This window comes from Hydra vulgaris, chromosome 10 (assembly GCF_038396675.1).
Source record: "Hydra vulgaris chromosome 10, alternate assembly HydraT2T_AEP".
In the NCBI taxonomy this organism is placed as follows: domain Eukaryota; kingdom Metazoa; phylum Cnidaria; class Hydrozoa; order Anthoathecata; family Hydridae; genus Hydra; species Hydra vulgaris.
Window position 1 is genome coordinate 5,635,255 of NC_088929.1, and position 13,780 is coordinate 5,649,034.

General features: G+C 28.3%; 1 protein-coding gene across 6 annotated transcripts in view; it reads right to left on the reverse strand.

The window, feature by feature from the left end:
- Positions 1 to 1,364: 1,364 nt before the first annotated feature.
- Positions 1,365 to 13,780, reverse strand: part of LOC136085755 (uncharacterized) — a 184,244-nt gene continuing 171,828 nt past the window's right edge. For all 6 annotated transcript variants that reach the window (XM_065807148.1, XM_065807154.1, XM_065807153.1 and 3 more), the window contains 6 exons: positions 2,780 to 2,851; positions 2,570 to 2,689; positions 2,284 to 2,498; positions 2,100 to 2,140; positions 1,895 to 1,991; positions 1,365 to 1,814 (listed from right to left, as the gene is read on the reverse strand). In XM_065807148.1, the coding sequence (XP_065663220.1) occupies positions 1,520 to 1,814; positions 1,895 to 1,991; positions 2,100 to 2,140; positions 2,284 to 2,498; positions 2,570 to 2,689; positions 2,780 to 2,851 (840 nt within the window). In that variant the 3' untranslated portion in view covers positions 1,365 to 1,519. The remainder of the gene's footprint in view (positions 1,815 to 1,894; positions 1,992 to 2,099; positions 2,141 to 2,283; positions 2,499 to 2,569; positions 2,690 to 2,779; positions 2,852 to 13,780) is intronic.

Sequence of the window (13,780 nt, forward strand, 5' to 3'; positions counted from 1 at the left end):
AACACATATCTTACTATAATAACCAGGGTGAGTGCCTGTGGGACCAAAAGCTTGATCAATTTTGTTATAAAAGCAAACTATTTCAGGAAATGACTCTTCATTTTTGGTGTCAACATATTTAAACCCACTATATCCAAGAATTACTAATACTAACTAGACTAATAGTTGACTTAAAACAAGAATCAAGACAGTAACTTCCAAAGTTGTAGGGTAGTTTACCGAAAAGAAGCAACTTTCATTAGTATATACTGGTACTAAGTGGAATATATGTAATTGGAAAATTAAAACACCTGTGTTTAGTGAGATCTGGTTGTACGATTTTTCAATATAAATACGCAATTAAAACTGGATGTCGTAGAACGTCTATCTGCTAAATGTTACAGAATATCCGTTTTTGTGTCAAAAAAACGTAGCAAAGAAGCTCAAAGATTTATCTTGTTTGTCCAATCTTTCATTGTTTTGGTTAAACAACATTAAATTCTTGTGACAAAAGTATGAGTAAATACATAAAGAAGGCTAATGGTTTAATATGTTGTTGTAAATACTACAAAATGTATAATGAATTCAAAATCAACTGGATAAAAATTGAACAAATCCAATAAGACTAAAATGAACCAGAAACGCGCACAATTGCCAACTACCTGAAAACATCTTTTTTAAAAAATACTATTTAATGATAAAATTAACTCATGTTTTCTCCTCATTAAAGACTACTAATAGGTATTTTGAGGATGCATCTTACCTCAATTAAAATATGGCGTGTGGAAAATGTGACCAATCAAGAAAAATTCAAGTAACAAAAAGAAAACTTTAACAAGATACATTGAAAATCAAAAACACCATTTAAAAGGCAAATGAGATAAAAGTTCTAGCGATGAAAAATCAAAGTACGATGAACATAAGGTTTGAAAATTGCTTGAAACTAACTAGGCCTCAACATACCAGGAAATATAACACGCTCCTATACTTCTCAACCGTGACAATGGAGTTAAAATTTCTACTACATATATATATACATATATATATTTATATATATTTATATATATTTATATATATATATATATATATATATATATATATATATATATATATATATATATATATATATATATATATATATATTTGAAATGTAATATTGCTAAGAAACCTTTTAAAGTTAACGATTTTCAACAACAAAATTTCCAAAAAAATTTCAGAAACATAAAAGAAAATTATAATTCGTTGTCAGAATTATAATTTTGTTTTATATTTTTTATGTTTATAACGGAATTTAAAATCAGGACATAGAATTATAATTAAAACGGAATTTAAAATCAGGACATAGAATTATAATTACAACGGAATTTAAAATCAGGACATGAAAATTAGTTAAAACATTTTAGCTTAAATAAAATATTTTGGTGCTGTACAGGTTAATTAGTTCAATCTTATATAGACTGCCTATTTAAAAGATCGAAAGCAAAATCAAGAATCTGAACATTAACTATTAAGCAAATTGTTAAAATTAGTTTAAAATACTTTATGCAAAAATAGCATATCTATTGTTTAAAGGGTCTGAGGAATTATCACGAAGTTTGCTTATTTCCTCCATTGACTTTACATGTACAGGATTTTGAAAAATCCGGTCTTCCATCGTATTTTCATCATCATTATCTGTTTTTAAAGACGGAAATGAAAGTGCAGTGTTTTCATTGAATTCACAATTGATGTAATAAACACCTTGAGATATTACTTCATCAAAATGTTCACGTAATGTCGTAAAAGTAGGGCGTTGTAGCGGATCCTCATTCCAACATTTCAACATAATATCGTACCTAAAATTGTATTTTAAATTAGTCTAAAAGAAACAACAAAATGCTTTCTAAAACAATGCATAAAATAAAATAAAGTTTACATTTCTTTAGAACAGTTTTCAGGTTTATCCATTCGATAACCAGATTTCAAAAGAGGAAGAAGTTCACAGTTACTAATAGTTGGATAAGGCGTACCTCCTACAAAAGAGTTAAATTCAAGTGAAAACCGAATTGCATAATGTAAAAAGACAAAAAAAAATTTATTAAGTTTTTCAAAAATTCAATGAGATTTCATTAAACTCTAACCCAATGATATAATTTCAAATAAAACAACACCGTACGCCCACCTAAAACACAAAAAGAGCTAATTAAGAAACAGTTGTAAAAAAAAATAATAATACAAAAATGCACACGAAGCATATATGACTTTTTATTTAATAACTTCCAGGATCAAACAATATTCATGAAAAAACATATTAAAATAAATTACACATCGCTAAATGAAGTAAACAACTGGTCAAATATGGCTTCAACAGACATCCACTTAATCGGTAAACGACGTTTTTTCTTGCTCATGTAGGTTAACTCATCATTAATTTTTCGGGTTAGACCAAAATCAGATATTTTAACTACTTTTCCCGCTCCGACCAAAATGTTTCGTGCAGCCAAATCTCGGTGAACCAATTTAGAACGTGAAAGAAACTCCTAAAAACACCCGGAAGTCATGATCCAACAACGCACTACAATAGTATAAACAAACAGCAATTAAGCAATACCATTCCTGATGCCACCTGCCATGCAAAAGAAAGCAAATCGTCAGGCGTTATTGCATCATGTTCTTCTAACGGAATTTCATTCGGCATAACCTCGAAAGAGTTATCACCCGTAGTACTTGCCTTAAAAAAATAAAAATGATAAATGAACAATAAATATTTAATTTTACAAAAAACTTAATTTAAAAAATATTTCTACATAAAACACAAAACCTTTAAAGGTCGTTGAAATTCTTGTGTATACAAATTAACAGACGATTTTCCATCAATCTTTAATGCACTAAACTGGAATAAAGCGAAACAAACACGGAGTAACAAAAATCAAAACATATAAAAAAAAAATAGCGTTAATAATTTAAATTCCCACAAACATTAAAAGAATTTAATTAATATATATATATATATATATATATATATATATATATATATATATATATATATATATATATATATATATATATATATATATATTTTAGGACAATATGAAGAAAGTTATAATAATTGTAATAAATCTAAAAAAATGATCATAAAAAGCATCATTTAACACTCCTAGCTATCCATTCAAACAATTTTATGCAACTGTTAGCATTCATTTTTGTGATGTTTAAGAAACCCGTATGGGTTCGATTGCCTTAAATAAACCCGTATGGGTTCGATTGCCTTAAAGCAACCCGTATGGGTTCAATTGCCTTAAAAAAACGTTTTTACACTTCATTCTATATTCAAGTATTTTTCACAAAGAATAAAAGTTTTATATTACTTTATTAAATCAAATGTTCCTCAGTCCAAAAAAAGTTGTATTTAAATAATTAGATTATTAAATACTAATTAACATAAATAGGTACTATACAATAGTAAACACTAAGATTACAAAAGTATATAAAACAACGTTAACATTTTGAAAATATATTAATATTTGCTAAGGCGCGCTAGCAGTCAAACTACACATCAGTCTAGTTGTTGTTACTCAAGCGCCCATGATTCAAATCATGTTGGTATTTGGAACCCTGCCCATATATAGTCTGAACGGTCATTAAAATTTCTTAGAAAAACCACGTTCATACAAAAACATTACTTCAACATATTTCTCGGGATTATTAATTTTGAACATCATTTGAATTTAAGGACCATTGAAATGCCTCTTATAAATGAAAAAAATACAAAGATAAAATCACTGAGTTAAATTTAGTAGTTGGTGGTTCCAAGAATTGCCTTACTTGCTGGAAAATGCTTCTTTGGGAAATTTGCTTTTAAAATGGTGCGCCCTTCAACTAGTCTTTCTTTTTAAATCTTAAAAATAATAAAACAGAATAGAATATATCTTCAATTCTGTTTAAACAGAAATTAAATTTCTTCTTCAATAACAAAAGTATGGTTGAATGCCAAATTAACAATACCGTAGATTTATTTGTATTTCTATTCTATACAGATTGGTTTCTATAAACAAAGTCCAGTTCTTCAGCACCAGCACATTTATATGATCTTTTTATTTTTTACTAGAGTTTAAAAAGCCAGTTTTACTTCATTTGGTCGAAAATTTTTCTCACTCAAGTAACTTTTTTAATATAGTTTAATTTAAAGTAATTTTACAATAAAGTCATTAATTTGCATTCCTTTCAAATAAAGCCGGTGAGGCTGTCTATTAATTATAATGTTGACTCTTATTATATTTAATAAAGAGTTAGACTTTTGAAGTTATCGGGATTAACTGAGTGCCTGAAGGCAATATAGTAGAGCTTTTATAAGACTTTCAAATGCTATTTTTACATTGAAAAGTCATTATGATCAGACCTGCATTTTTTTTGTGATCGACAATGAATTTCACGCGTAAAGATTAGCCCCAAAGAACTAATAATACTTTAAGCAATATTATTTGCTGGACCTGAGTAATGTACAGTTTATATAGTAAATTAATTTTGTTTAACGAGTATTTTAGAAACGCTGAGGTGTCAGTTGAAATAAATACATAGCTACGGTCAGAAAAAACGACTTCATATTTGAGCTAGTGACTAGCTTGAGAAGTGAAACAAACCATTTGAGTTAGAGAGTTTGAAACCAAACTAAATGCAAAACTTAGACATCTTCAACTTTGATAATTGTCTTTTCCATTACAGCTTTTCCTTGATTCTTAATCTTGCTTTCTATATTTTTGATGATACTTGGTACCATAAAATCCATATATTTAGAGTATTTTTTTAAAGAATATAGCCTTATGAAAAAATCGCATTCAGAGTTTTTAGCTGGTCAGTCTGTTTATAAGTATCGAAAGTTGGTTGCTCTTTGAGTAACGTTTTGTCAATTACTTTGAGTTTTTCTAAAAAATTTTCTACTTCTTCAGTAAATTCTAAATCTGGTCTGAATAGCCTATTTTTTGGAGAAAAATTTGTTTTAACCGATGTATCATATGAAACTGGTGGTTGTGGTAGAAGCTTTGGCTTTAGTAAAGGTTTGGTTTTGATAAAAGTGTGATGCATTCTTCAGAATTAATAAGTAACTTATTCACACCTGATTGGTACTAAGAGTATAAAATGACCATACCTCAGAGTAGACTTTAAAATTTGCGAGTGCTTGTTCTTTAAAAGGATGCATAGCCCAATATATTATGACAAGGTCTTCTCTCTCAAGTAAATATGAAGCAATTCTGTATTATAGTATACATAAGAAAAAAAATTTCTCCTAATAAAATTAATATGGCAGGGTAAAACTTTTGCTCATGTATGTAAAAGACGCATGTGTAAAATATATGCGGGTGTGAAAATTTTCAGTGACTTATATTGTTTTGGGTGTAAGAAGCTATTTGTATTCTAATTTTGTTTGATGGTGAAAAAATTTTTTGTACCCTAGATCGCAGGTTTTCTTTTGATAGAAATAATTGCAACCAAGATTGTCATTTTAACATCTTACCTCTACTCATTTTATTGTATAATTTAAAAGGCTTTAAAAGGTTATTAAGATTATTGGCTGGTAGGAAATGCGACATCTCGGTATGGGAACTAGGATTCTTTTATTGTAAATAAATTACAAAAAAAGCAAAAAAATCCTAATGTTTATTACAGGACAAGAATAACGAGAGCGCGTTTGGTACGCGTTTGGTGCGCGTTTGGTGCGCGTTTGGTGCGCGTTTGGTGCGCGTTTGGTGCGCGTTTGGTGCCATATTGCTCTCATTTTTCTTATAACTGTTGCCTGATAAAATTCTCAAATAAGAAGTTGCTTTAATATTGTTGTCATGCAAATTTTATAACCATACTTAATAAGTTAATGTTGAAATTGCCGTCAAATCCTGATAAAAATTGCTGAAATTTCACAGAAGTAAAATTCTAGCTGAATTAGAAACTGAAATTAGAAGTAAACAAAAATTAAAATTACAAATAGAGTTACGAAAGAATTAAACAAAAACTATTATAGAACTTATATTTAGAACTTAATTATCATTCGCATAGGTGACAGTTTTTCTTTGAAGGGCCAGATTATGGAGCAATTTATAACAAAAGGTCTTGGTTTCAGTGAAGATAAGCCTCCTGGTTTGACTCTAATAATTACAGATAAATCTTGGCTAGTTTTTGACAAGCATGGAAAAACAGAAACTTGATAAATGAAGGCTATGGCATCGATTTGGAAGTTCATTAATTTTATCAAGATTTTTGGGCAACAGTCAATGGACTAAATGTTGTTAATGACTGCATTTAGGTGGCAGTGAAATTAATTCAAGATCTGATAAAGAAAACTCACTTTAGGGAAAAAAAAAACAACCCTTTTTTTCATTTTTATAGTATAAGTTTATAAATTATTACAAAATAAACATTGGAGAAAAAAAACGCAAAAAAAAAATAAAGAGTTGGAAAAAGTGCAAAATAAATCTTGTTTCTTATCTTAAATTTATTTATATTTTTACAACTTCTAAATCTTTTATTTTTGTTCCAAATACTTAACTGAAAGTGAAGATGACAAGAAGAGAGGATTTAATTTACTAGAAATTGAGTTTACTACATTAAACTTTCAAATAAACTTTACTGCTAATTTAAAGCTTTATTTATTTTCATAAAACTTTAAGTTTTTCTAATGCTTGACAACAAACCACTTAATTTTTACCGTTTGATTACTTAAAAGATTTCTTCATTCACTTTTCAGCTTCCATTTTATAATTTTAATCCCTTCCTAATAATTTTGAAATAATAATATAATACATTATTTCTAGTATTCCCCTTAGCTAATTTAAAGTGATAAATTAAGAGTAAATTAAAAAAAAAACTTCCATTTTTTGAATTAAAATTTTTTTTACAAATAATATGTAAAATGCAGGTTTTTCACATTTAAAAATATTTTATTGAGAGTAAAGCTCATTATGTTTAGACTTTAGAAGTTTTCAAGTATCCTCTAGGATACTACTAGGTGCTACTCTGTACCGGAATAATTTTTAAGATAATCAAACTATTTTTTTTAACTGCAGTAAAAAAGTCACGTAAGGTATTCACTCTTCCCTATTTTAGAGTATATCATGGTTTTATAGGTACTGTGTTATTTCATATAGTTGCTCTATTTACTAACGACCAAATAATGTTGTTAATGGAAATACGCCATCAAAAAGTTCAACCAAACAACTACTTTTAATAAATGCTGTTGTTGTCGAGACAAAATAAAGAGAAAAACGGGAAAGTAAAGTTGTAGTGTTTGGTATCGAAGCCTCTAAAGGATCAGATTTATCAAGCGCTAGAGAAGAAGATAAAAAATCTAATCTCGACATGATGAACTCTATTAATGAAAAGGTTGAAATTAAACAAATAATAAAATCAAAATCAGACAAAGAATTACCTTTTGTTATTGTTTTTAAGAACCAAAATGATAGATATTCTATCCTAAAAGCTGCAACAAATTTAAAAAATTCAACAGAGTTTAATAAGGTGTTTGTCAATCCCGATTTAACTGAGGTTGAGCAATTCAAAGAAAAGTTATTCCGAGAGGAGTGCAAACAAAAAAATTCAGAAAATTCGGAACCTTCTCTTTTTTATTATGGCATACGAAGCAAAAAAGTAATCAAAATTAACAAATAGCATTCATTTCATAATTGCAAAAACCAAAAAGATATCAGTCACAGCTCATTAACATCTTTAATTATTCAAAAGTCATTGCAAAGAAATCATGCCTCAAGAATTAGTAAACAACGTCTTATTGATGTAAACAACAAAAGCATTAAAAAAGTTATCAGTTCCAAACGTAGCGACTTTATAAACACAAGCAATCACTTAACCATAAGTTCGTTCAGCAATTTTCCAGTTTATATTTTTAAAGAAAGAAGTCTTGCCAATAAACCTAATGATTTTTAACGTTGTTTGACTTAACAACTTAACGTTGAGTCGAACAAACCGGCCTAATTTATGTTTGTGAAACTTTTTTCAATAATAAACTCCCAAACGACATGGTATCTTCAAAAAGTTATTCTGTTTATTGTAAGGACCAAATACATATAGGCGGTGGTGCAACTATATACTGCAGAAATGATGTTAAATCTGCCATAGTAAGTATTACTTAAACTGACGCAGATATTGACATTATCTGTGTTGATTTAATTTTTGGGTCTAGTAAACTCCGCTTAATTACTTGTTACCGTCTATCGCCCTATTCCCTTGATGATTAAATTTATTTTTAATCAATGATTACGATAATTAGCAATTCCTGTGAAGCTGTTACTCAATTTGTCATTGTTGGAGATTTCAATTTGCTGAAAATTGATTGGATACGCTTCGCCAAATGAAAAATATCATAATTTTTTTTTAACTTTAGTACGCAGGCTTTGAATGCATTAAAATATACTGGAGCCCATTCAAGAAAACATTATTTTTGATCATATTCCCTCTTAAGTAATATTTATGCTGAGTGTCCAGTTAGTACAAGTGACCATAAATCAGTCCATTTTTCATAAAGACACCATCGATTATAATCAGCCCGAAACAAACTCTGAATCTTTTTACGGTTTCAAAAATACATATGAAATTTGTTTTACTTCTCATTTATCAAAAATTTGTTGGAACTAAGAGATTTCTTTTCTTTTAACAACGGAAGAGTATTAGAACATCTTTTCTGATCATCTTCGTAAAGGTAATGATCATTTTGTTCCAATCAGAACAAAACACAATTTAAAAAAAAGTCATTCTTATCCAAAGTATATTTATAAAATGCTAATTCGCTAATTACTTTTATGTAAAAGACGATCGATCACTAAGAGCATCTTGTACAAAAAGCCGTTTATCCAATATGCATCAAAATCTAAAATTACCATATTCACACACCACAAAAATGTGGAAAAAACTGGTCAAAGAAAATAACTCTAATAAGCCTTTTTTGTTAAGTAAATAAAAATCTAAAAAACCCCCCAAAAATATATCCTCTAAACACCAATGGCAACTTTACTACTGGCAATGTTGAAATCGCTAAAGGGTTTAAGAAACACTTTCGAAGTGTTTTTACGGTAGATGACGGAAAGTTATCTAAAATTATTACTTTTGTTAGTGAATATATTAGGATAAATTTCTTAGACTTTTTAGCAAAGATATTTCATCAAAAACTAAAAAATCTAAGACGAAGCATATGATTTAGACCAGACGGTATGCCAAATATACTTTTAAAACAGTTAGCACATATAATATGTATTCCGCTTTCATATATATTTGAATCAAGTTTTACTTCAAGCTCGTTACAAAAATAGAGGCTTCATGCTTCGGTTTCCCTATTTTAAAAAAATGATCTACTTTAGATGCTTACAATTATAGACCTATCTCCCTCACATGTACTAGCTGACGTATCATAGAAAGTATTTTTTGTTCAGGTATTGCTGATTATCTTAAAATAAATAATCTAGTAACATCTGATCAACATGGCTTTTTATCCAAAAGATATGCGAGCACAAATCTTCTCGAGTCAACTAATGACTGAAATAAAGCTTTAGATATCCCTTACCCTAATTTAAGCCTAACCCTAATTTGTCTCACAGAGACCTGGTGTCGAGATAAACAAGTTGAAAAAGATTCAAATTTTCAACTACAAAATAATAAAGTTATTCATCAAGTCAGAAATACTGAGACAATAGGTGGAGGAGTATGTATTTTTATCCACAACTCTTTCAATTTTAAACCGCTAACCGAAATTAGTGCAATTAGTAATGATTGCGAATTATTAACGATCAAAGTTAATCGAAATTTAATCAAAAACAAAATTTTATGAGACAAACGTGTCTTTTTTGTTGAGGATTTTAATTATAATGCGCTTGATTGCGACACAAATGAAAATGTAAAAAATTTTATGAACATCATATTTCAAAATGGGTTCATTCCACGTGTAAATAAACCAACATGAATTACCAAAAAAAGCGCAACCTCAATTGATCAAATAATAATTAATGAATATACAAAAAATAAAATAAAAACTGGAATAATAATATCTGATATATCGGATCATTTCCCGATATTTATAATCGCGCGTAAAGTTGCGAACACACCCCTCAAAAAAAAAACGGTTTTTACAAATCGAATATATAATGACATTTCTATGGAACTTTTTAATAATTCTCTATTTTATGAAAACTTGGATGAAATTCTACAAATTCAAACCACAGATTATGCTTACAACAGTTTCCTTCGAATATTCAAAAAACACTATGATAGAGCTTTCCCAGTGCTAACAAAAATTATTAAAACTAAAGCATTTATAAACCCTTGGATTACACCAGGAATAATAAAATCATCAAAAAAAAAAAAAAAAAGATTGTATGAAGCGTTTCTGAAAAAAAGAACTCGTGAAAATGAATTAAGGTATAAAAAATATAAAGGCCACTTTGAATCAATTATAAAGCTTTCAATGAAGTTAAACTATTCAAATAAAATAATAAAGTTTAAAGACGATACTCAAAAAAAGTGGCGAGTCATCAAACAAGTAATTGGATAAAAAACACTTAAGTTAAATGGTCTTCCAAAAAAATTTAAACTATCATCATCAAGATATTACAAAAGAATCTATAATTGCTAAAACATTAAATGAGGTGTTTGTCAATGCAGGTTTAAATTTAGCATCGAAATTAAAACACAGTGAATTTAACAAGGAGAAATATTTGACTACTAGCAATTCCACTATGGAAAATGAGTTAAGTGAAAAAGAATTTTTAGATGCTGTGAGTTCTTTAAAATTAAACAAAGCACAAGGATTTGATAATGTTCGTAGTAATGTTGTAATTAAATGTTTTTTCTATATTAAAAAAGTTCTTTTGCATATATTTAATCTTTCGTTAAAACAAGGAGTCTTTCCTTAAAAACTTAAAATTGCAAGAGTAATACCTGTTTTTAAGTATGGAGATGATACTAATATTTCTAACTATAGACCTATTTCCATTCTTCCATGCTTCTTGAAAATACTAGAACGCATTATGTATGACAAATTATACTCATTTTTAGATTATATTATAATCTAAAAATGAGTATAATTCATTTCACTCATTTTTAATAATATTCTTTATAACAAACAATTTGGCTTCAAAACAGGGCACTCTACTGATCATGCACTTCTTCATCTCATTCAGATTATTTTTCAAGGTTTTGACAAAAACGAGTTCACTTTAGGTGTTTTCATAGATCTTAGTAAGGCGTTCGACACTGTTGATCATAGTAATTTAATGAAAAAATTAGAAAACTACAAAATCAAAAATATAAACATAGCTTGGTTTAAAAGCTACTTATCTGATAAAAAACAACATATTTCATTTTGGAATGAAAAAACTAACAATATGTCAATTACTTGCGGCGTTCCTCAAGGATCTATAATAAAACCACTTTAATTTTTAATCTAACGGGTGATGCGGAAGTTATCGGACAAATACTAATTTCATTATTTGAGCATAATAATTAGTTTTTGTGGTTTTATGCGTAGGCATAAACGCTCTATAAAATATAAACTTTTTTATTTAAAACACAATTATTTAAAATGAGGTTAAATGCAGCTGAACGAGAATCTTTTCGAAAGCGACTAAAAATGTTTTTTTGTAAATAAACCTAATATAAAAAAAAAAAAAATTATAAATCATTTTGAAAAGGAAGGATTTGCTCGAAGTACAATATATCATAACCTAAAAAGACTTGAAACTGTTCAATTGTTTTCTGATAGAAAGCAACCTGGCCGTCCGACATCCTGGACTAGAGAAAAGAAAGCCGAATTAACGAGACTTGTCAACAATCGAAAAGGGGTCAGTCAGAGAAAAATAGGTATTAAATTCGGAGTAAATCAATCGACAATCAAAAGACTTTAAAATACGCTATAGAACAACAAATAAAGGCAAAGAAAAGAAGCAGGAAACTAGTTAACCAACTCTATAACACAAAATCGCTTCTAGTCATCGATGACGAAAAGTATTTTTGTTTTGCAGGGGACAACATGCCTGGAAATTCTGGATACTACACAAACAACAAAAAGACATGCCCAGAAAGTGTTTGTTTTATAGGAAAAGAGAAATTTCCAAAAACAATTATTAATGTGGATAGCCATATCTGACCATGGTATGTCCGAGCTATTGTTTCGCACTTCCAAGGCCGTAGCGATCAATTTATCAATCTATATTAATGAATGTTTAGAAAAATGACTTCTTCCATTTATTCACAAGTATCATGGAGACTTTAACTATTTATTTGGGCCAGATTTAGCAAGTTCTCATTATTCTAAAGATTCTCTAAATTGGATGGACCAATATGTCTATTACGTTGATAAAGAATCCGTCAGGGTTCCAATCCTCCAAATGTGCCTCAAGCACAACCAATTTAAAATTTTTGGGGACATTTGGCACAGAAGGTTTACGAGGGAGATTGGCAAACTTCAACAGAGCAAGTTTTGATTGATCGCATTAAACTAAAACTACAAGAAATTGATTTAAACTTTTTACAGTCGCATACGAAAGGCGTCAGACCAAAATTGGGATCAATTGCAGATGGTAGTATTTTTTCATATAAAAAATAATATATTTTTATTAAAAGATAAATGCTTTATTTGAAAAAAATATAATAGTAGTTTGTTTTTTTATATATAATTAAGTTATTGACGTTTTTATTTTGTCCGATAACTTCCGCATCACCCGTTATATTAATGATTTAAGCAAAGCTTCTAATATTCTAGATTTTATTTTAATTGCTGATGACACAAATTCATTTAATTCACACAGTGATATAACAGCATTATTTAAAACGATTAACATTGAACTTCTAAAACTAACCGAATGGTTAAATATGAATAAACTTACAATTAATTTAACTAAAACTAATTATACTGTTTTTCATCGCCTCCATAAAAAAGATAAAATCCCTCTTGCACTTTCAAAACTTATTTTCGGAGAATACATCGTATAAAGAGAATGTTCAATGAAATTTCTAGGTGTATTTCTAGATGAAAACATAAATTGGAAAGACCACATAAAATGATTGAAAATAAAATTTCTAAAAATATCGGATTACTCTATAAAGCAAAACCATTCTTAGATTAATCATGTTTGAAATACATTTATTACTCATTTATTCATTCCTATCTGAATTATGGAAACATTGCTTGGTGCAGCACCAATAAGACAAAGATAAAAAAGCTATTTAGCAAACAAAAACATGCAATTAGATTATTATCAAATGCACACCGCTTCTCACAGTCTGGACCATTGTTCAACAATTTAGAAATATCAAACTTTTACCAAATAACTATATATATCTACTAGTTTTTATGTATAAAACTATAAATAAAACAATTCCAAATATCTTCAAACCATTACTTAAAAAAATTCAACACAAATATATGACTAAATATTCAAGTAACAACTTTGTACAACCCAGAACTCTATATGAGTCAACCAAGTTCTCAATAATTATTAGAGGACCTAATGTATGGAATAAGATAATAAGTAATGATATTGTAATTGATAATAAGTAATGATATATTATATATAACACTTACAACTCATTAGCATTATAAACAAAAGCTACAACTATTACTTTTAAATAATAAAAAACAGAGAAATTTTTTTAAATCCATCTTTAAAAATGTTATATTTGAAAATTATCTATCAGTGCATGCTTTGTTTGTCTAGAAAGATGTTAAGTCTTTAATTATATAAATTATATTCAATTATATTATGAAAAGGTAATTATATAGATATACAGCACTTATAAGCGCATGTATCTATATATGTATATGTGTACATGC